General features: G+C 43.3%; 1 protein-coding gene across 1 annotated transcript in view; it reads right to left on the bottom strand.

Moving 5' to 3' along the window:
* The window catches only part of KIAA1109 (KIAA1109 ortholog), a 590,259-nt gene that overhangs the window by 24,146 nt on the left and 541,011 nt on the right, over window positions 1-25,102 (bottom strand). The window contains 2 exon segments of the mRNA XM_029584454.1: window positions 770-984; window positions 17,589-17,781. Coding sequence (XP_029440314.1) covers window positions 770-984; window positions 17,589-17,781 — 408 coding nt within the window.

Raw genomic sequence — 25,102 nt, 5'->3', positions numbered from 1 at the left:
GCTGCGTTGCTGACTCCCTGCAGGCCGAGCAGCGTGCCTCACGTGGCATGGCTGCAGCGAAAAAAAAAAATCGTTGGACAGGCACCCTAAGAAAGAAAACCCCTCCGGATCCGGTCGCACGCTTAGAGAGACTGACCTGCCGCCTGTACTCAAATGGGACAGGACCGCAGGTTTTGCACCAGCTCCATCTGCTAGAGACAGAGAAATACTGAAGACACGCAGGCTGCACTTGCCCTTAAGAGGGGGCACTCTCAAAGTTTTTCTCTGTCTCCATCTGCTGGAAGGGAGGCAAAACCCAGCTGTCTGGACTGATCCGGGTACATTCAGGGAACAGGACCTACTGGCAGGCTTAGTACAGCACACAGTACAGGGCTCAGAAAATAGGTTTTGTTGCTTTGTGTATTTCCTGGGGCGGTGAAGCAGTGTGATGTATTCTATATACTTTTAGAAGTTTGGTGGGATGTGATAGCCACACTGAGCACAATGGATCCAACAATTGGTGTTCTGCAAGCAGCATAGGCTGCATAGGAAACGGAAGAAACAAAGGTGCCCCTTTCTGTTCCAAGTCCACCTTATTAAATTCAACGTGCAGTGCTTGAAATCTAAGTGCACACTGACAAAGTGACTGCAGCATACTACATGTCCTAAGAGGTGAAACTCGCTGTGTGTTTGGGGTAATTATGCCACTTGCACTATCGCACGGTTTACCAGGACTCTTGACTGTCGCACCTCCCTGACAGGTACAGTAAAGCAGTTTTGTGCATCTTACACTGCTCGGAGTTCTTCTCCAAGCTGCTGATCATGGTCTTTGGAGGGAGATAGGCAACTGGTCCCCAAGTAGATAATGCCCGCTTGCTGGTGTCAAATTGCTGAGTAAAGAATTCTTGCAGTTTCATTCCTATTTTTATCAGGTCTGGAGTGCTTGATCGTGAAATCATAACCTGGAAAACGTCCCACTGCAGGTCTCCATGGACAAAAATCTCACTACAATATAAGAGAGAGAAGCATGTTCCTGATATATTATAAAAAGTATCATTTTAGCACAGTTTCTGTTTAATACATCTGAATATAATTGACACAATTACTGGTAATCTTAACATTAATTTTGGAAGCTTGGTTCTAAAACCTCACCACTTTAAGCTGATGCTAGCAGTTACACAGCCGAGAACAATTTAAACCTTTTCAGTTGACACAAAGCCCTGGTAGCCAAGAAACCTTACATCAGTCTCAAGCTGTTCACACATTACCAAGAGAAGGGGGAGAGGTGCGAGGATGGTTAGAGGGAAGACGAGGGAAAGGGGAATATCTGGACGGCCTATAAACACAAATATCTATAGTCTAAGTAATAAAAGTTCCAGCTTTGCAAGCCCTAATGGTGGCGGCAGATCTAAATATTATGGCTCTCACAGAAACATGATTCAACGAGTCCCATGACTGGGATATAGCCTTAGCTGGCTATTGTCTTTTCAGGAGAGACAGGATAGGCAAAGAGGAGCACTTTCTATAAAAAATAGTCTCAAAGCAACAGAAAATGCAGGGGACATGTTGGTTACCTTGGAAAGCGGTGATGGCATTTCCATCTGTACTGGAATGGCCCTCAGATCTCTGGCAAACACAGAAGAATGGGACAGAAATCCTCTGAAAAGCATTTATTAGATAAAATGAAGAGGAAGGTGATGCTAAAGGAGGATTTTCATCTCCCAGACGTGGACTGGGAAGATCCCATGTGTGGAATCATTAGAGCTATCCTCAGGCAAATAACAGAGTCCAGCAGGGAGGGGGGTGATACAGGGCCCAGCAAATGATGGCAGATAAAGACACAAATGGTCCATTCTAGTCTGCCCAACAAGTTGTTTAGGGCAGAAACTGCTACCCCCATGCAGAAATGTCATCCCATTTCTTCATGATGACATGAGTTACCTCTGTTACACCTAAAGTTAACATTTCTGCATGGGAGTGCCTGCCCTCAACAGAAGGCATACGGTTAACCTGCACGGAGCAGCAGTTACTACCCTTAACAGAAGGCATGGGGGTAACCTGCACGGAGAGGCAGTTACTACCCTTAACAGAAGGCATGGGGGTAACCTGCACGGAGAGGCAGTTACTACCCTTAACAGAAGGCATGGGGGTAACCTGCACGGAGCAGCAGTTACTACCCTTAACAGAAGGCATGGGGGTAACCTGCACGGAGAGGCAGTTACTACCCTTAACAGAAGGCATGGGGGTAACCTGCACGGAGAGGCAGTTACTACCCTTAACAGAAGGCATGGGGGTAACCTGCACGGAGAGGCAGTTACTACCCTTAACAGAAGGCATGGGGGTAACCTGCACGGAGAGGCAGTTACTACCCTTAACAGAAGGCATGGGGGTAACCTGCACGGAGCAACAGTTACTACCCTTAACAGAAGGCATGGGGGTAACCTGCACGGAGCAACAGTTACTACCCTTAACAGAAGGCATGGGGGTAACCTGCACGGAGCGGCAGTTACTACCCTTAACAGAAGGCATGGGGGTAACCTGCACGGAGCAACAGTTACTGCCCTTAACAGAAGGCATGGGGGTAACCTGCAAGGAGCAGCAGTTACTACCCTTAACAGAAGGCATGGGGGTAACCTGCACGGAGCAACAGTTACTACCCTCAACAGAAGGCATGGGGGTAATCTGCATGGAGCAATAGTTACTACCCTTAACAGAAGGCATGGGGGTAACCTGCAAGGAGCAATAGTTACTACCCTTAACAGAAGGCATACGGTTAACCTGCAAGGAGCAGCAGTTACTACCCTTAACAGAAGGCATGGGGGTAACCTGCACGGAGCAGCAGTTACTACCATTAACAGAAGACATGGGGGTAACCTGCAAGGAGCAGCAGTTACTACCCTTAACAGAAGGCATGGGGGTAACCTGCACGGAGCAGCAGTTACTGCCCTTAACAGAAGGCATGGGGGTAACCTGCAAGGAGCAGCAGTTACTACCCTTAACAGAAGGCATGGGGGTAACCTGCACGGAGCAACAGTTACTACCCTTAACAGAAGGCATGGGGGTAATCTGCATGGAGCAATAGTTACTACCCTTAACAGAAGGCATGGGGGTAATCTGCATGGAGCAATAGTTACTACCCTTAACAGAAGGCATGAGGGTAACCTGCAAGGAGTGGCAGTTACTACCCTTAACAGAAGGCATGGGGGTAACCTGCACGGAGCAACAGTTACTACCCTTAACAGAAGGCATGGGGGTAACCTGCACGGAGCAACAGTTACTACCCTTAACAGAAGGCATGGGGGTAATCTGCATGGAGCAATAGTTACTACCCTTAACAGAAGGCATGAGGGTAACCTGCAAGGAGTGGCAGTTACTACCCTTAACAGAAGGCATGGGGGTAACCTGCAAGGAGTGGCAGTTACTACCCTTAACAGAAGGCATGGGGGTAACCTGCACGGAGCAACAGTTACTACCTTTAACAGAAGGCATGGGGGTAACCTGCACGGAGCAACAGTTACTACCCTTAACAGAAGGCATGGGGGTAATCTGCACAGAGCAATAGTTACTACCCTTAACAGAAGGCATGAGGGTAATCTGCATGGAGTGGCAGTTACTACCCTTAACAGAAGGCATGGGGGTAATCTGCACGGAGCAACAGTTACTACCCTTAACAGAAGGCATGGGGGTAATCTGCATGGAGTGGCAGTTACTGCCCTTAACAGAAGGCATGGGGGTAATCTGCATGGAGTGGCAGTTACTACCCTTAACAGAAGGCATGGGGGTAACCTGCAAGGAGTGGCAGTTACTACCCTTAACAGAAAGCATGGGGTAACCTGCAAGGAGTGGCAGTTACTACCCTTAACAGAAACATGGGGATAACCTGCACGGAGCAGCAGTTACTACCCTTAACAGAAGGCATGGGGTAACCTGAAAGAAGTGGCAGTTACTACCCTTAACAGAAGGCATGGGGTTAACCTGCAAGGATTAGTAGTTACTACCCTTAACAGAAACATGGGGATAACCTGCTTGGAGCGGCTGTTACTACCCTTAACAGAAGGCATGGGGGTAATCTGCACAGAGCAGCAGTTATTACCCTAAGCAATTTGCTAGGTAAAGTGAATGGACCATTTTTTTCTTAATCTGCTGTCATTAACTGTGAAGCTGATACTTAGCATTACTCATCCATATAAGTAACAACTTATCCCGCTAAGTGACAACCACTTAATAGTTAGCTGGATAACCAGGTTTAACTTACCCAGTTAAGTGCTGATATTTGGAGTCATCGGATTAAGTTAACTGAATAAGTTAAATCTGTGCGACTATAGGTCTAAAGTTAGCCGGGGATATAACTTATCTGGCTAACTAGAACTTATCCAGGTATCAAGGAATCAAGCTCTGTCATTATTAGGTCCTCAGCTAGTTGTCTAATGAGTTGCGCTTGATTTCTGATTTGAAAAGTTTTAGTAAAAAGTTGAAGATTATTGTTTAAGGAAGCTTTTAGTTGATAACATGTTTTATTGAAAAAAATATTATATTGCTGAATATGTGAATTCAGGAAAAGACTCAAAACGTGGCTATTCATGAAAGCCTTTCCTGAACTAAACTGAACCTACTCCATCATTAACTAAGCACTCAGACTTTGCCTTATTCTCGGCAACTAATTTCCCTACCTTATAATTAATATTCCTACATCATAAACACAATTCACTAATGCCTTAAGCACATTGACTGGCATTTACGTTCTTTCGATTTAATCCCCTGCTTCTTTTCTATGCTCCAAGTTGTATTACTCCCTTGTTTTATTGTAACTGCATACCTTAGCCTTCTCTTGTTTAATGTTATTATTATTATTATTATTATTATTATTATTAAGATAAATATTAGTTTTTACCTTTTTTGTTACCTATCCACTTGTTAATTGTAAACCGACATGATGCGATATCTATTGTGAATGCCGGTATAGAAAAACTTAAAATAAATAAATAAATAAATAAATAATTTTCTGCTGTATGTTAAGGTGTGATCCACTTAGATTATTTTTATTATAAGCAGACAAAAAGGTTCAAAATCCATCAATCGATAGCCGGATATTTTTGAATAATGGGCTCTTTGTTAACTATTTGATGATTTAAATTTGTAATTGGTCAATTTGTAGTCTATTCTGTCACTATTTACAACTTATTTATTTATTTATTTATTTATGGTATTTCTATACCGGAAGTTCCTGTATAATATATTTATTTATTTATTTATTTTTGGATTTTCTATACCGGAAGTTCCTGTATAATATACATATCACTCCGGTTTTTCTAAGCCTTAGAAGCCTGCGTAAAAGCCTGATAGCTTATCCAGGCTTTCTATGTTACCAGAGAGCTGTGCTAGTGTTAACACGCTGGCGTTATTTCGTTGGTTATTGATAAGACCAGTGATTTATGCTGTTTATTTATCTTTATATATTTACAGCAAACCTATCATGCTAGGCTGAGTAAGTTAATAATGAGGCAAAATAAAAATTTAAATTACAAGATAAAACAAGTGAACTTGAATGCACTCAAGCTTTCTAAAAACAATTTAAATTACAGAATATAATAAATCAAATAAGTCAAATGTACTCCAGTTACCATACCTAGATTCTCCAATTGCTTCTAAAAATAAAATAGATTTGACTCTTTACGTCACTGATTACTCGTAGCTCAGGCAGTAATGAGTTCCAGAGGGAAGGACCCACTATAGACAATGCCCGACATCTGGTCTCTTTTCAAGTGGGCATCTTTTATTGAGGGAACTGTTACAAAACCCATGTCTTGAGACCGCAAGACTCTGGTAGGAATATAGGGAGTTAATAAACAGGATAAATAACTTGACTGACTTAAAAATCAAAGTTTAAATTTTAAAACGAATACATTGGGAAGGGAGGGAGCCAATAGATATAATGCTTGAAGAAGGGGCATGACATGGACCCCTGGCAACCCTCTCATTACCAAAAGAGCAGATGAATTTTGTAAAATACTTAACGCACGGAGATGAAAAGTAGGAAGACCTAGGTATAAGCTGCTGCAAGCCACTCGTGGATAAAGCAAACAACTGCGCCAGTGTACGGAGATCACTGCGATCTAAAATATAGTGAACATGACGTAATGTACACAATTTATGAAATCCTGGGTTTAGGACTGATTTAAGTTGAGGGGAAAAATTCAACTGAGGATCAAAAATAACCTCTACATTTCTTACTACTGTTAACAGGGAGAATTACCCCATTAACCGTGATGAAGTAATCTGATAAATCTGGTAGAGTTATATTTCTGTGAAAGAAACATAAGACCTCAGATTTAGAAATATTTAAAAACAAATGATTCTCATTCATCCAGGAACCAACAGAAGATATACAATGCAAAATGTATTTGATTGTAGTAATAGGGACTTAGTGACAGGAAAATAAAGTTGAAAATCGTCAGCATAAACTCAAAATTCAGTACCAAATTGATCAGTCATTAAGCAAATATACATTAAAAAGGGCTGCTGAGAAAACTGAGCCCTGTGGTATTCCATAATGCAACTCGTACCAAGCAGAGCAAGCTCCTTTAGATAAAACTTGTTTGCTTTCATCCAAAATCGATTTGAACTATTGGTGGGCGACCCCTCTAATACCCAGTGATTCCAAACGATGCAATAAAATCTCTCATGAGTTATCGCATCATAGGCTGCGCTCACTATGCCATTACTGTCTAACTGATGCAGAGAATCACTGATTGACACAAGCGGCGTTTCACTGCTGTGGTTTTTAAGGAAAAAATCGTTCAACTGTTAATACACAAGCTCCTCTAAAGGTTTTCCTATTGTAGACAATAATTTAATGGATTGTGTCAGGTTCCCTTTTTTAAGTACCGGATTTATAGAGGCAACTTCAAATCCCTCAGGACTACACCCTCAGATATAGATAAATTAAATACATTAGTTGAAATGTCCTTTAATGCAAACTAATTTCGCCACCCTTGTAACCCCCCCTCCACTTCCTATCCCCTTCCTTTAATCCTTACCCACTCCGATCCCTTTTAACCGTTCATTTTCGAATATAATATGGATCCTGATGTATCCTCAATTCGCATATGTTAAGATACTAACTACCATTCGAATCTTGTAAACCGTTGTGATGGCTTCACCGGACGACGGAATATAAAACTCAACAACAAATAAATAAATACAATACAGGGGAAGGACAGGGAAAGGAATGAGTTTTTGAAAATACCCACACACTTTTCCACTTCCATAAGACTTAATGAATCAAAATGATCCCACGTATCAGTTGCTACCACCTCTGGGTAAGATGAATTTATAACTCTAGTGGTAAATTCAGCCCGGTTTGTGGAGGAGGAAGAGAAAGTCTTGAAATTTTGAGCAACGAATTAACCTTTTTAACACAGGAATTTAGAAATGCCTAGGATTAAAATAAACTCCACCATGTTCTACCCACACGCCATTCACTAATCTGTGAACTAGAGAGAACAATTCTTTTGGGCGATTTAAAGAATCAGTGAGACATGAATTATAAAAAGTTCTTCTCGACACTATAAAACAATTTATAGTCACAACATGCAGTACTGAAAAGAGTGATTATTCTCCGAGTGAGTTTTTTCAACCGGTGCTTATCTGATAAATCAAGGCCACTTCCCTTAGATAGTTTTACTTTTCATGGGCGCAATTTCTTCAGCAATATTGCCTAAAGACTAGACTAAAGAAGTAGCAAGGGAATTCTCTGAACCAGAAGGTACAAAATTACTATTAGCATTCCACTTATCGCAAAACTGAGCTGGATCACTCGAGACTTCCAAATAACTGGAGCTTTAATGATATTAGAAGAATCTTCCTTAGTCCTAAAAGAAAGTAATAAAAAAATGATCTGACCCCAAAATTAAGTCCCTGATAACATCCCAAGAATTTGCTGATATCAGTTGGATCTAATATGTGGCCAACAAGGCCTTCTTGAGAATCAATACAGCTCAAAATGGGTTTACAATCCTGATGTATATTAAAATCTCCATTTGCAATAATTTAAGTACATTGCAAGGATAATGAAGTTAAAAAAAATCAGCAATAAATATTGGGTCCTTGCTAATCACCCCAGTGAATAATAAAGCTCAGCAGTGGGCCAACTCTTGGATCTTCACTATTAAGCTCCCACAACCATTAAATGGGATTTATAAAAAACTCAAAACTCCACCGCCCCTCCCTATTAGTCCTAATTGACTGATAATAAGAATAGCCTGAAGGGCAAAAGAAATTTAAAAAGGAAGACTCATTCTAAGAGAGCCATGCTTCACTTAAGCAAAATCGGCCCGGTTTTAAAACGTGCATGCATGCAAATACCAGGGTTTGCGCGTGTGGCTGGACCCTGCGCACGCCACGTGCATTTTTGAAGGGGCCCTGGTACGCGCCAAAGTGCCGGGCTTCTAGAAAGGGGCGGGCTGAGACAGTGCCATTAGATGCTGCCCTGGGAAAGTGTGCGCCGGCGGCCGACCGGCGCACGGAGTTTACGCCTGCTCCTGAGAAACAGTAAGTATAGAAATAATAGGAAGGGGTTAGAGGTCGGGGTGGAGAGGGGAAAAAGCTGGGCAGCAGACTGGGAGGGAACTGGGGAAAAAGGCCAATCGCGTCGCTGTACGTAATTGGAAAATTCCCCCCTGTGCGTGCGAGTCGCGGGCCTCCCGCACATGCACGCCTGGATGATACGCGCGGACAGCGTATTTTGTAATAAGCGTGTGGCTACGTGCGCAGGTTATAAAATCAGCATATCCATGTGCGCATGCCAGGAACCGTGCGCACAGATCTTAAAATCGACCCCAATCACCCTCAGCCAATAAGGCTGCAATCATATCTTCATTATTACGAACAGAACAAACATTTATATATGCAATTGAGCGTGCTGTAACTGATAATACCTGGCTCGTCTGAAACGAGCTAAGCCTTAAAGGATAAAGACTAGCATCACAGCAGGGAGTATACTGAGGAAAGTTCTGAAAGCAAAGATTATACCTTCCCCTCCCACTAACTGTTGGAATTTGATTTTCGTGCACCTTTAAAAACCCACACAGAAACCAACAAGAAACTTCTTTGCCCACGTAGTCACTGAAGGGCTCAGGACAGGGCCCTTTGCCTTGGATCTTTCATCAGCGGGCCCACCAGTGGGGTCATCTTTTTAACAGTCCTGCCGAGCACCGACAGTGATGTCATCAAGGAGGCGGAGTCTTCTGCTGGCCAGTCCCAATTGAAGAAATTTAATCAGATAAGTAAAGTGCAAATGCTTATCTTCAGTCACTGTAACAGAGAAACTGAAGAGGCAGCTGTGGATACATTGATCTGTTATTGTTATATTTTATTTGGTTTGGTTTTGGCGTGCAATACTGTTTTTTATTTATTACGGCTTTTATTGTATTTTATATTTCGTAATCCTGTCTTGTGCCCATGGGGAGGGGCGGAATATAAATTTGAATAAATAATGTTATGAGGCTCAATGTTTACCCAGTAAGGAAAACCCGGAATGGATTACCCCAGGGAGAGTCAGAGGCAAATCCAGACAGCAAAGGCCTCGAAGAGACAGGAGGGAAACTACATTTCCCAGGCTCTTACAGCCTCCTTCTGACCAATGGGAAGAGGGAGAGAGGGCTGGCCATTCACCAGGGGGGGTGGTGACCCTGTGGGATTGGACACACAAGCGAGCCAAGGGGTGAATGGCCAGCCCTCTCTCCCTCTTCCCATTGGTCAAAAGGAGGCTGTAAGAACCTGGGAAATGTAGTTTCCCTCCTGTCTCTTCGAGGCCTTGCTGTCTGGATTTGCCTCTGACTCTCCCTGGGGAAATAAGATAAGTTAGGAGGAAGTACAAGACAATGCTGGGGAGCCAACCCCCCGGAAGGGGAAGCGGCCATGGAGGTGGATTGCCTGGAGACAGAAACGGACTGAGGTTAGGCTACTCTGACAGTTCTGGCTTTGTCTTGCTTTGGAGGACTGGAAAGGCTGGAGCCTGGAGCCCAACGGTGGGGAGAAGGGATGACTTGTGCTAGAGCCTAAGAGGCCTACTAAAGGAGTCTTAGTGCAGAGCCTTTCTTTTCTCTCTATGACTTAAGGCGGATTTAAATTTAGGTTTGTTTGTGAACGGGTTTTGGTAAAAAAAAAAAACTGAAAACGTGAAAGACTGTGGACAAAACTACCAGGTTAGCCTTTGCTGCGATGTCCTGGCATCGGCTTAAAAGGAGAAACGCTGCCCCTCAGGGGATGATTACAAGGGGAATATACACTAACCCAGTCTTTGTGTTACCGTTGATCCCCCGGAGCTGAGCCCCAGGAAGACTGCTACAGGCGTCGTGCCATCAGGGTGGAAGATTTACAAAGCCACGCAGTTCCCGTCTCTGCCTGGGCCCCAGAGAGTCCTGCAGAGTAGAAGTGCTTACACAAGTGAGGTACGCCTACAGCCAAGGCTTGGATCTACTCCAAGTGAGTACCTTGGGACAATAAAGAACGGATTTCTAACTATTCATGTACAGGCAGCTCATTACTACACCAGCTAGGATTTCAAGGGTCTGCCTGCCTCGACTTTTAATACTTTCTTTCTACTCATTCTATTTTGTTATATGTATTGTCTCAATTTCATAATCAAAGTTTGCCTTCTTTTTTAATGATTGTGTTTACTGTCTTTGTTTTCTCAACTACGCTTATGTATTTTGTCAGACACGATATTCAGAAAATAAGATTGTAATTTATGCTATTTGTTTTTGTAAGCTGTCTTGGGCTTTATGCTAGAAAGGCTGGGACAAAATAAAAGTAAGTAAATAAATAAAATCGTGGGATCAGTAAGTTTGCTGTTCTTCTAGACTCCCTACATACGACTAGAGCGAGTGGCGATAGTTTTTCCAATTTGCAGATTTAACTCTGCGTCAAGTGAGAGGTTATCTGTGATGGTGTAGCCTAAGTGTGTGAACTTATCACTAATCTCTAATGTGTAGTTATGGATGGAGAGGGGCTTGTCTCATCACATTCATTTCCTTCAGACTAATGGTGAGCCTGAACTGCTGGTATACTTGGAAGACGTGGTCCATGAGACAGTGGAGATGTCCTCCAGTGCGAGTGGTTACAGCAGCAGCAAAAGAAAATTGGTTCTTACCTGCTAATTTTCGTTTCTGTAGTACCACGGATCAGTCCAGACTCCTGGGTTCTGTCCACTCATCAGCAGATGGAGGCAGAGAAAGTTCCAACTGACTCCGCCCCTTCCGTGAGGTGCACCTACAGTACGTCAGTATTTAAATGTAACAAAGCAGAAGAACTAAAAAACCCAACTAAGCAGCTAACTACTAAAAACTGGGAGAACATTCCATAAGAACCAGGCTCACTGACCCAAATGGCAGCAGAGCACCTAACATAGAAACAACACTTTATAAGAAAAATACTTATCTGCAAAGTAAATAACAAGAACAAGCGGACTCTGTTATCCTGAAAACTGAAATGGGCGGGACTCTGGACTGATCCGTGGTACTACAGGGACAACAATTAGCAGGTAAGAACCAATTTTCCTTTCCCTGTTCGTACCCGGATCAGTCCAGACTCCTGGAATGTACCAGAGCTCCTTTACCTAGGGTGGGACCCTGAGAGTCCTGCTCGGATCACAGCTTCACCGAAGCCCCCAGATCCTGGGGCCTGAACATCCAGGCGATAATGTCTAGCAAAAGTGCATAAAGACTTTCAAGTTGCCGCCCTACAAATCTCTTGCGGAGAAACTTGTTGACACTCCACTCAGGAAGTTGCTTGTGACCGAGTAGAATGAGCACAAAGACCGGACGGAAGCGACAGACCATGAAGTAAGTATGCTGAACCAATAGCTTCCTTTAGCCAGCAGGCTATAGTAGCCCTAGATGCTTTGTGCCCTCTCTTGGGGCTGCTCCAGAACACAAAAAGATGGTCAGACATGTGGAAACTATTTGTGACTTCGAGGTAAAGCAATAGGCTCCGCCAAATATCTAGCTTTCTCAAATCCCTAGACTGAGGATCTGAAGACTGTGAAGCAGGAAAATATGGCAGATCAATAGACTGATTCAAGTGAAAGGAAGTAACCACTTTCGGAAGAAAAGACAGAACAGTCCTCAAAGAAACTCCAGAATCTGTAATCCTTAAAAATGGCTCCATACAGGACAAAGCCTGAAGCTCAGAAACCCTAAGGGCTGAAGAAATAGCCACCAGAAAAATCACCTTTAATGTGAGATCCTTAAGAGTAGCCCTTCTCAGAGGCTCAAATGGCGCCGCACAAAGAGCTTTAAGAACCAAATTCAAACTCCATGAAGGGCAAGGATTTTTAAAAGGAGGTTGCAAGTGTTTTGCTCCCCGAATAAAACGAGCTACATCAGGATGAGAAGCCAGGGTGACTCCTTTAATCTTCCCACGGAAAAAACCTAGAGCCGCTACCTGTACTCAGAGAACTGAAAGATAAGCCCTTAGCCAGACCAGCCTGCAAAAAAGACAAAATGTCAGGAATCAAAGCCTGAGTAGGGCCCACCTGATTCTCCTCACACCAGGATTCGAAAACTCCCTAAACCTTGACATAAGCCAGGGAAGTAGAGATTTCTCTTGACCTGAGAAGAGTAGTGACCACCGCATCAGAATAACCCTTATCCTTCAAACAATGCCTTTCAAAAGCCAGGCCGCTAGAGAGAAGCGATCTGCCTCTTCCAAATTAATGGGACCTTGGCAGAGAAGATTCGGAAGGTCCCGAAAGCGAAGCGGACCGTCCATTATGAGGTTGACAAGGTCTGCAAACCAAGGATGTCTCGGACATTCCGGAGCTACCAGAATCACCTCCGACGGATGAGATTCTATGTGCCAAAGAATCTTGCCAATGAGAGGCCAGAGCGGAAACACAAAGCAGAATGTTCATTGGCCAAGGAAGAACTAAGGCATCTACTCCTTCTGCCCCTGGCTTCCAACGTCGACTGAAGAAGCATGGAGCCTTGGCATTCCGGAACGTTGCCATCAGGTCCATGCTCGGTGTGGACCACTTTTCGCTATGAGATAAAACACCTGCTCAGAAAGTTCCCACTCCCCAGGATCTAGGCGATGGCGACTGAGAAAGTCTGCTTGAACGTTGTCAAGCCCGGCGATGTGAGACGCTGCAATGTGAAGATGATGTTGTTCCACCCATGCTATCAGGAGTTGAGCCTCGAATGCCACCGGAAGGCTCTTGGTTCCCCCTTGGCAGTTGATATAAGCCACTGTCGTCGCAATGTTGGAAAGGATTCTGACTGACTTCCCCTGAAGAAGCGGGAGATAAGCCTGTAAGGCTAGCCTCACCGCTCTGGTCTCTAAACGATTGATTGTCCAACGAGATTCCTCTGGAGACCACTGGCCCTGAACAGACTTGTCGAGACAAACTGCCCCCCATCCGGATAGACTGGCATCCGTAGTGACTACTGTCCACACTGGAGCCACTAGGTCTACTCCATGACGCAAATTTTGTGATAGGAGCCAACAATTGAGACTGGAACGAGGAAGGGGAAGATGAAACTGTTCAGACACCGGATTCCAGCGGGAGAGCAATGCTGACTGAAGCGGTCTCAAATGAGCAAAGGCCCAAAGTGGAAGCCATGGAGCCTAGAACCTGTAGATAATGCCTGACTCTGGGAGGAGACTTGGACAACAAGACTCAAATCTGACCCTGTATTTTGATGATCCGTTCTTCCGTGAGAAAAACTTTCCCCAGTCAGGTGTCAAAGAGGGTTCCCAGAAACTCCAAGGACTGGGATGGCACTAAGTGGCTCTTCGCCGGGTTGACAACCCAGCCTAATGACTGTAGTAGCTGAAGAACTCGAGACACGGCTGAGCAACAGAGATGTTCCGACTTTGCTTGAATGAACCAATCGTCTAGGTAGGGATGAACAAAGAATCCCTCTCTTCAGAGCTGTGCGGCTGCTACAATCATTATTTTGGTAAAGGTCCTGGGCGCCGTGGCTAGACCAAATGGGAGAGCGCAAAATTGGAAGTGGCCCCCAGTATCGAGAACCAGAGAAACCTCTGATGGTCAGAACAAATTCCTATGTGAAGATACGCCTCGGTCAGGTCCAAAGAAGCTAGGACTCACCTTTGTGAACGGATGCCAAGACCGCTCTTAAGGTTTCCATGCAAAACCTTGGGATTCGCAGACATCGATTGACTCTTTTTAGGTCCAGAATGGGATGAAATATGCTGTCTTTTTTGGGTACGATGAAGAAGATGGAATAACGGCCCTTTCGTCGCTCCAACGGAGGTACTGGCACAATGGCCCCGAGCTCGCTTAGGCGATGTAAGGTGTCCCACATTGTCTGACACTTTTGAGCGTAAGAGCATGGAGAGACAAGAAAAAGGTCGCGAGGGCATTGTACAAAATCTAAAATGTAGCCTTGTTTTATCACATTAAGGACTCACTGATCCGATGTTATTTTATCCCATTCCTCGAAATAGAGACACAATCTTTTTTCCATTACCGGAATCGAGTAATGGACCGGCCTCATCTCATTGAGAAGTTTTCACTCCACCAGAGGACTGGGAGGGACTAGGTCTCCCATAACGATGTCCTCGAAAGAACTGAGGCGAAAATTGCTGTCTAGCTGGCTGTTGCCGAAAAGAAGAACCTGAAGAGCGAGAGGAGTGAAACCTGCAGTTTCCTCGGAAACGGGATCTGGAAGGGAACGATCCCCTTGTCTTGGGCCTATCCTCAGGCAGACGATGTACCTTATTTTCTCCTAAGGAATGAATCAAGTCTTCAAGATCTTTCCCAAAGAGAAGTTTACGGTTAAAAGGTAAAGAACCCAATTGAGCTTTGGAAGAGACATCCGCAGACCAGTATCTTAACCAGAGAAGTCTGCGGGCAGAGACAGCCGAAACCATCGATCTGGCTGAGGTACGTAACAAATCATAAAGAGCGTCAGCACTGTAAGCAACAGCGGCTTCCAAACACCGGGCTTGAATAGTTTCGGACTCAGAAAGAGAAGAATTATTCTGCAGGAGCTGAACCCAGCGGAGCCCTGCTCTTAAGGCGAAACTGCTGCACATAGCAGCTTGGACACCAAGAGCCAAAACTTAAAAAATCTTTTTTAGTTGAACCTCCAGCTTACGATCCTGAAGATCTCTGAGAGCTGCAATACCAGTTAACGGAATAGTAGTCTTTTTGGTAACCGCAGAGACCGCTGCATCAACCTTGGGAACCCGTAAAAGGTCCAAAGCATCCTCAAGCAGAAGATATAGCTTATCCATGGCCTTGCTGACCTTCAATCCCAAGTCAGAAGTGTCCCATTCGCAAAATAATAAGTCTGTGACTGAAAGATGAAATGGAAAAGACCGAGTTATACCACGAAGACCAACCATGACCGGGTCAATTGAGCCCATATGAAAATCCTCTGGCGGGGAATTCCCAACTCCTCAAGGTTAGCAGGAACGAGAGGAATGAGCTCATCTTTCCTAAAGAGGCGGATCTCCTTAGGATGATCACCTTCGACCACGTGGGGACCTTGAGAGGGCAAAGGATCCTGAGCAGAATCAGGATCTTGAGGAGGAAAATCGCTTGGGTCACCCTGATCTGACTCTGAGGTATCAGTAGAGGAGACAGGTAAGGGCCGAGACCCAGGAGTCCTAAGAGAGCGTTTAGTTTTAGGAACGTTTTTCCCCTGCAAGGATTTGTTCCTTTTGGAAGCTTCTTTATGAGACAGGGGTACTGAAAGAGAAATCCCTTCAGGATTCTTTTTAGAGGACTTTCTGGCCTTGTAAGCTTTATGTAAAAACATAATAAAGACTGAAGAAAATGAAGAGGAGGAGTCTGAAGCCCCCTCAGGGCTCTCACCAGCAGGAGCTGAATTAGCAAAAACATCACCTCCCTCGGAGGCTACTTGCTGTGGAGAAAGGAAGAGTAGAACCCCCCTCACTCCGGAGCAAGGGTAACAGCACGAAGAGAGCCTGAAATAGTCTCAGTTGAAGCAGTAAGCGGGAAAGAGGCTGCAGCAGAAAGACGCGGGCATCCCAGTCTAGCAGAGCGACGGAGAGAAGAAGAAATTGTAAGCCCAGTTGCCCCCAAAGATCACTCCCCCCCAGGGAGGCAAGAGGAACATAGGCTTGTGCGTCTCCACATGCGTGGCAGGCTGGACCGTGCAGCATTCTGGAAAAATCAAGCTGGCTGAAGAGAAAACGAAACTAAAATAAAAAAAAGCCTGCCGACCGCCCACAAGAGCGAAAAAGATAATGGGGAGTCCGAACGGGTAAGCAAAAGGCTGTAAAAATTATTTACTTTGAAAAGAACACAAATAAGTAATTCATAATTTCTTTTTTATACAACCTGAGAAGAAGCTGGGTCCTCTGCTCTGCGGGGTGAATGAACTGGGCTCCCCGGTATCACCTCAAAAGCTGCAGCAAACTGAGGCCAAGGGTTCTCAACTCCTAAAGCCAAGAGCCTCAAATATCAGGGAGGATGGTTCCCTCAGGACCTTCCAACTCCCTGGGAGGCTAGACTACACTTACCCTTCCTCAACAAAAAATATATATTTTTTAAACTAAAGTAAACTAAGAAAACAGCAAAAGAAAAGTAAAATTTTACAAGAAAAACTATTATTTTTTTTTTTTAAACTGACTAAGAACCAGACTGTAGGTTCTGCACCTCCACCATCTGCTGGAGGCAGAGAAATACTGACTTACAGTAGGTGCACCTCACGGAAGGGGCGGAGTCAGTTGGAACTTTCTCTGCCTCCATCTGCTGGCGAGTGGACAGAACCCAGGAGTCTGGAATGATCCGGGTACGTACAGGGAATAGCAGCTCTCTAATGAGAACTTTACACATAATTTCCCATCAGATCTTTAGCTCAGTTACTGACCAAAAGGCACTCTAACAAGAGCGTAGAGAATATCCCAAACAAGCAGAGGTATGGGCGCATTATTGCTTGACCCTGCTGCATATGTTAAAGACCTTTAAAACTCAACCATCTCATTGGAAGATATCATTCATCTTATCATGGAAGGATTTCATCAAGCCAAGAGCTTGGAAGCTAGAATAGAGTCCTTCCGCCCCTTCAGTGAGATCGAAGGCAATGTACAATGATTTTCCCTGCTCGCTGCAATTCTGCAGCTGCCTCAGGGAGAAGATCATGTCGGTTTACACAAATATTCATAATTATTCAGCCTCAAAAACAGCTAAGAAGAATAAATGTAAAGCAGTTAGTTTAATGGACAATTTTCACACTGGAACAGACTGCGTGCACTGTCTATCCATGGCTTTGCACCAGTTCTCAGACAGTTCTCTTTCTTTGAAAGCTGCTCCAGGTACAAAGCCCCATGCTCAAGTCCACCTGCTTTTTGTGAGGGTAGAGATTTCAAAAAGCAATCTGTGCAAGTGCCAACCTCAACTTGTCCCCAGGAAGGTCTCATCTCATCTCAATGTGGCTAAAAGTACACGCTCTGGGGAAGGTGGCCAATTTCTGGACAATTTATTCTGGTAAAATGCTTTTACTCACGGAAATCATTCTGAAAAGTGGCTTCATTATCATAAGTTTATTATGAAGATGGGTAGATAATGATTTTTGTGTGCTTTTAGCTATTTTATATTGGGCAGCAAATACCTTTTCTCTGAAATGCTTGTATCCTGTGTGGTTAAGAGATTGACTTTCCATTCGTCCTGCAGCTTCAGATCCGCATTACTGAAGATTCCCATGAGAATGCTGGATCCCATGTAGTCAACTCGTGCTTCAGTGGAACCCATAGTAATTTGGATTTTATGACTGGGCTGCTGGTTTGGATGTTCAGAAATATGAGCTGAAAATAGACAAATCAATTTTAGAGTTACACTTGATAGAGCAGCCATCTTAGTCCTTGAAAGTTGAGAGACTTTATAAAGAGCCAACAAAAAAGTGTCCTGTAGCACATGGGCCCTTCTGCAGATGCCCTCGAAAGCTACTAAGACCCCAGAGGTACATACAACATACACATACTTAACTCCTGTTCAACAAAGATAATTGTATAATAGAATTATTTCCATATAGTGTTATATACATCCATTTTTCCCCTAAGAGTAATAAACATGTGGATAAAGGTGAACCAGTAGATATAGGGTGTTTGGATTTTCAGAAGGTGTTTGACAAAGTCATAGATTACAAACTGGTTAAAAGACAGGATGGACTAAATGATCAATTCTCTCAGTGGAAAAGGGTAAACAGTGGAGTGCCTCAGGGATCTGTACTTGGACCTGTACTTTTCAATACATTTATAATTGATTTAGAAAGGAACTGACAAGAGAGGGAGCAATTTTAGATCTAATTCTCAGTGGAGCACAGGATTTGGTGAGAGAGGTAACGGAGGTGGGGCCGCTTGGCAATAGTGATCATAATATGATCAAATTTGAATTAATGACTGGAAGGGGGACAATAAGCAAATTCACGGCTCTCATGCTAAACTTTCAAAAGGGAAACTTTGATAAAATGAGAAAAATTGTTAGAAAAAAAACTGAAAGGAGCAGCTACAAAAGTAAAAAGTGTGCAAGAGGCGTGGTCATTGTTAAAAAATACCATCCTAGAAGCACAGTCCAGATGTATTCCACACATTAAGAAAGGTGGAAAGAAGGCAAAACGATTACCAGCATGGTTAAAAGGGATGGTGAAAGAAGCTATTTTAGCCAAAAGATCTTCATTCAAAAATTGGAAGAAGGATCCAACAGAAGAAAATAGGATAATGCATAAATGTTGGCAAGTTAAATGTAAGACATTGATAAGACAGGCTAAGAGAGAATTTGAAAAGAAGTTGGCCGTAGAGGCAAAAACTCACAGTAAAAACTTTTTAAAATATATCCGAAGTAGAAAGCCTGTGAGGGAGTCAGTTGGACCGTTAGATGATTGAGGAGTTAAAGGGGCACTTAGAGAAGATAAGGCCATCGTGGAAAGATTAAATGATTTCTTTTCTTCGGTGTTTACTGAAGAGGATGTTGGGGAGGTACCAGTACTGGAGAAGGTTTTCATGGGTAATGATTCAGATGGACTGAACCAAATCACGGTGAACCTAGAAGATGTGGTAAACCTGACTGACAAACTGAAGAGTAGTAAATCACCTGGACCAGATGGTATACACCCCAGAGTTCTAAAGGAACTAAAAAATGAAATTTCAGACCTATTAGTAAAAATTTGTAACCTATCATTAGAATCATCCATTGTACCTGAAGACTGGAGGATAGCAAATGTAAACACAATATTTAAAAAGGGCTCCAGGGGCGATCTGGGAAACTACAGACCGGTTAGCCTGACTTCAGTGCCAGGAAAAATAGTGGAAAGTGTTCTAAACATCAAAATCACAGAACATATAGAAAGACATGGTTTAACGGAACAAAGTCAGCATGGCTTTACCCAGGGCAAGCCTTGCCTCACAAATTTGCTTCACTTTTTTGAAGGAGTTAATAAACATGTGGATAAAGGTGAACCGGTAGATGTAGTGCACTTGGATTTTCAGAAGGCGTTTGACAAAGTTCTCATGAGAGGCTTCTAGGAAAAGTAAAAAGTCATGGGATAGGTGACGATGTCCTTTCGTGGATTACAAACTGGCTAAAAGACAGGAAACAGAGAGTAGGATTAAATGGACAATTTTCTCAGTGGAATGGAGTAGGCAGTGGAGTCCCTCAGGGATCTGTATTGGGACCCTTTACTTTTCAATATATTTATAAATGATCTCGAAAGAAATACGAGTGAGATAATCAAATTTGCAGATGATACAAAATTGTTCAGAGTAGTTAAATCAAAAGCAGATTGTGATAAATTGCAGGAAGACCTTGTGAGACTGGAAAATTGGGCATCAAAATGGCAGATGAAATTTAAGTGCAAGGAGATGCATATAGGGAAAAATAACCCAAGCTATAATTACACAATGTTAGGTTCCATATTAGGTGCTACAACCCAAGAAAGAGATCTAGGCGTCATAGTGGATAACACATTGAAATCGTCGATTCAGTGTGCTGCGGCAGTCAAAAAAGCATACAAAATGTTGGGAATTATTAGAAAGGGAATGGTGAATAAAACGGAAAATGTCATAATGCCTCTGTATCGCTCCATGGGGAGACCGCACCTTGAATACTGTGTACAATTCTGGTCGCCGAATCTCAAAAAAGATATAATTGCGATGGAGAAGGTACAGAGAAGGGCTACCAAAATGATAAGGGGAATGGAACAGCTCCCCTATGAGGAAAGACTAAAGAGGTTAGGACTTTTCAGCTTGGAGAAGAGACGGCTGAGGGGGTATTTGACAGAGGTGTTTAAAATCATGAGAGGTCTAGAACGGGTAGATATGAATTGGTTATTTACTCTTTCGGATAATAGAAAGACTAGGGGGCACTCCATGAAGTTGGCGTGTGGCACATTTAAAACTAATTGGTGAAGGTTCTTTTTCACTCAACGCACAATTAAACTCTGGAATTTATTACCAGAGGATGTGGTTAGTGCAGTTAGTATAGCTGTGTTTAAAAAAGGATTGGATAAGTTCTTGGAGGAGAAGTCCATTACCTGCTATTAATTGAGTTGACTAAGAAAATAGCCACTGCTATTACTAGCAATGGTAACATGGAATAGACTTAGTTTTTGGGTACTTGCCAGTTCTTATGGCCTGGATTGGCCACTGTTGGAAACAGGATGCTGGACTTGATGCACCCTTGGTCTGACACAGTATGGCATGTTCTTATGTTCTTACGACGAATGAGGCAATCAAATTTGTAGATGATACAAAATTATTCAGAGTAGTTAAATAACAAGCGGATTGTGATAAATTGCAGGAGGACCTTGCAAGACTGGAACACTAGGCATCCAAATGGCAATTGAAATTTAATATGTACAAGTGCAAGGTGTTGCATATAGGGAAAAATAAACCTTGCTATAGTTACACGATGTTAGGTTTCATATTAGGAGTTACCACCCAGGAAAAAGATCTAGGCACTCCATGAAGTTAGCAAGTAGCACATTTTAGACTAATCACAGAAAATTATTTTTCACTCAACGCACAATTAAGCTCTGAAATTTGTTGCCAGAAGATGTGGTTAGTGCAGTTAGTGTAGCTGGGTTTAAAAAAGATTTGGCTAAGTTCTTGGAGGAGAAGTCCATTAACTACTATTAATCAAGCTGACTTAGGGAATGGCCTCCGCTATTACTGGCATCAGTAGCACGGGATCTTATTTATTTATTTAAATCTTTTATATACCAAAGTTCGTTTGAACATCACATCGGTTTACAATGAAACAGATAGGTTAACAAAGAATTGGAGTGAGAAAAGGAAATTGGACATTTACATATAAACATTTGGACAGTTACATATTATCATTTTAATAGAAAATACAACAGTTCAGGGTAGGTAAGTTTTAGGTACAGGGTGCGAGCAATACAACAAAACTGCATTTTTATATATATGGTGTCTTAACATAGAGAAAAAATTTGAGCAGGTATTATTTAATTAAGAAGTCTGTATTAGGGTGCTTGATTGTTTGGAGTGAGGGGAGCTATGGAAAGGCCATTGTGAATAGCCAGGTTTTCAACTTTTTTTTTTTTTTTTTTTAATGTTTGTGTGTTGGATTCTAGTCTTAGGTCTGGCGGCATTGAGTTCCAGATGGAGGGGCCGGCAAGTGAAAGGGTTTGTTCTCTGGTGGAGCTGAAGTGTGTTAATTTGGGGGATGATATGGGTATAGTTCCATTTTGAGCAGATCTGGTAGCTCTTTTTGGGGTTTGGAAGAGGAGGGAGGTGTTTAGCCAGTGAACATTTTGATTGTGTAGGGTCTTGTGTATTATGGTTATGCTCTTGAAAAGAATTCTGTATTGGATTGGGAGCCAGTGGAGTTTTTTTTTTTTTTTTTTTTAGAATCGGTGTGATATGATCATTTCTACGTGTGTTAATGAGAACTCTCTGGCAGTGGCGTTTTGTAGCAATTGGAGGGGTTTGAGAGTCGAGGCAGGGAGACCTAGTAGTATGGTGTTGCAGTAGTTAATCTTAGAGAAGATTATTGCCTGGAGGACGGTTTGGAAGTCATTTTGGTGAAGGAGGGGTCTTAGTTTTTTTAAGAATGTGTAGTTTATAGTAACAGTCTTTCATGGTTGTGTTTATGAATTTTTTAAGGTTCAATTTGCTGTCTAGGATGACGCCCAGGTCTCTTATGTGTTGTGTGTTTGGGATGGAGGGGTTGGATGTCGGTTAGGGTCTTTTCGTTTAGTTTGTGGCATACTAATAGTTCGGTTTTGGAGGCATTTAGGGCAAGATTCAGTTGGGTGAGTAGATGGTTGATGGTCGTGAGCTAGGTATCCCATAGTTGGAGGGATTTGTGAATGGATTCAGTGATGGGTATTAGAATTTGGACGTCGTCTGCATAGATGAAGTGTGAGAGTCCTAGGTCGGATAGGAGTTTGCATATGAGTAGCATATAGATATTTAAGAGTGAGGATGAAAATGATGAACCTTGGGGTCGCCACAAGTAAGTTTGATGGGTTCGGATTCATTGTTGCCTATTTTGACCTTGTAATGTCTGTTTTCAAGGTAAGATTGGAACCAGAGTAGGGCTGTGCCTGTTATGCTAATTTTGATGAGTTGTTCGATAAGGATTTTATGACTGATGGTGTCAAATGCTTCAGAGATGTCTAGCATTCCTAGAATACAGGATTGGCCTTTGTCTATTCCTTTGAGAACAGTGTCGGTGAGGGAGATTAGTAGGGTTTCTGTACTGATGAATTTGCGAAAACCGAATTGTGATTGGTATAAGATGTAGTGTTTTTCTAGGTGTTCAGTTAGTTGGGTGTTGACTACTTTTTCAAGTAGTTTAGCTAAGAAGGGGAGAATGGATATAGGTCTGTAGTTGGCTAGTTCGGCAGGGTTTAGATGTGGTTTTTTTTAAGACAGGTTTAACCATGGCTTGTTTTATTGCGATTGGGATGTTTCCATGTGTAAGAGATGTGTTGATAATATCAAATAGGGGTTTGGCTACTATGTTTGGTATGGATTTTAGGTATTTAGTAGGGATTGCATCGGCGGGATGCAATGCAGGATTAATTTTTTTTTTTTTATAATTTTCTCAATTTCTGAGGGGGATGTGGTTTCGAATGCATCTAAGATGGCATCGGGGTTTTTTTGGGAGGGTGATTTTGTTTGTGTTGGTTGTAGGAAATTTAGCCATTATGTTTGTGATTTTATCATTGAAAAAGTGGGCGAGATCACTGCATTTGGCTTTGGATTCTTTCTTGGATATAACTGGGGGGGACGTCTTAGGTTGGCTACGTATGAAAAGAGGGCTTTGGCGTTGAATTGGAAGTCGTGAATTTTTTTACTGTAAAAATCGCACATGGTTTTAAGGATAGTGGTTCTGTAATTGTGCAGAGAGAGTTTGTATGTGGTCAGTAGACTGGGGTGGGGTTGTTGCGCCATTTCTTTTCTAAGTTCCTTAGGGAGTGGTTTAGATTTTTTAATTCGATGGTGTACCAGGGTTGTTTGTTGTTATGTGAGGGGTTTACTACTTTGGTTATTAGGGGACAGTATTTGTTAGCTATGTTGTTTGTGATGTCATTCCATGCAGAGAGAGCAGAGTCTGTGCTAGTGAGGTCTAGCTCGTTCAGAGCGTCTGGGAGGGATTCGATCAGGTCGTCTTTGTTACAGGCTTTTCTGAATTGTATAGTGGAGTTGTGATTAGGGGGAGAGGTGGGGGTTTTGTTTATGGAGAGGTTTGCTTTTATCGTTGTGTGGTCAGACCATGGGACAGGCGTGCAGGAAGGTGTTTCTGAGTGTTGTATGAATGAATTTATGAAGATTAAATCTAGTGAGTGTCCTGCTTTGTGTGTGAGGGAGTTTATGATTTGTTTGAAGTCTATGGCCTTAAATGTGGTCAGGAGGTCTGCACAGTTGGTGGTTAAGGGGAAAGAGTCAACGTGTAAGTTGAAGTCGCCTAGGATGATGGCTGGGATGTCAATGGTTTTGGTGAGAAATTCGATTAGGGGAGAGGCATTGCTTTCGAGGAGTCCTGGTGGTGGGGAGTATACCAGACAGATTTGGAGGTGGGTGGATTTGAAAAAACCTTTTTCAAATCGTGGTGGTGGGTGAATGGACTGCTGCACAAGACTGAGTTCTTTCTTTGTTGCTAGAAGTAGTCCATCTCCTCTTTTGTTGTTTCTCGGGATGGAGATGATATCATAGGAGGTGAGTTGGTTTAGGAGTACTGTGTCCATTTGTTTGAACCATGTTTCGGTTATGGCGCATATGTCTGGTTTTTGGTCTAGTTGGATGTTGTTTGGGATTGGGGTCTTTTTTTTACTAGTGATTGGGCGTTAAATAGCATTAGAGAGAAGGCTGTGAGGCCAAGTAGTTGGGTCAGAGGTGATATCTTGATAGGGATAAATGATCTTGGGTGAGCAGTGGGAATTTTGATGAGGGGTTTTCTGAATTGGTGAGTTTGTCTTTTGATCTTAGGTATGAGGTATAATTCCATGTTTGATGTGTGTATATTGTTGTTGGGAGTTGTGTGTAGTGGGGTGAGGGTATTTGGAGGGTGGAAGCCCTGTGGATTGGGGCACAGGTGTGGAGGGAATAAGTTTTCTTGTGTGTTTTAGTGAGGTTTCAAAAGTTAGAATGCTAAAGGGGGGCTGGAGTTGATTGATGGGGATGGGGGATCAGTTTGATTTGTTTGAGAGGTTGGGAGGGGGTTGTCAGGGGTCGGAGATTGTAGAGGGGCAGTAGAGTGCAGTGGCTGAGGGGGCTCTGAGGAGGTTGCGAGCAGGAAGTTGCTTACAGTTTTTAGTCCTGTGGTTGCTGGAGAGTGTTGAGGTCAGGAGAAGTCTTTTATATCCGCTTCTTGTTCAGGTCAGTTGAGTGAAGTGTGGTGGGTGCAGCACAAAGGGGCGCACCAAGGGGCAAGCCCCTTTGGTCACGCTCCTTCGGCGTGCGGCGCCTGAGGCCCACTCCTTCCTTTAAATGTCCCTTGGCGCCGCCGCTGATGTCGTTGGGGGGGCGGGTCCTTCGGCTGCGTGGGGGAACCAGGTGCAGAGGCGTCCTCGGGGCCGTCGGTGGGTTCCGGTGGGCGCAGGAACTGAGATGGGTCGGCAATCGGTCGCGTGGAGCGGCCGGTGCAGGTCTCAGAGGGGTG

Source organism: Rhinatrema bivittatum, chromosome 1 (genome assembly GCF_901001135.1).
Source record: "Rhinatrema bivittatum chromosome 1, aRhiBiv1.1, whole genome shotgun sequence".
Classification (NCBI taxonomy): Eukaryota; Metazoa; Chordata; class Amphibia; order Gymnophiona; family Rhinatrematidae; genus Rhinatrema; species Rhinatrema bivittatum.
The sequence above is the reverse complement of the archived record's forward strand: the minus strand, read 5'-3'. Positions and strand labels throughout refer to the sequence as shown.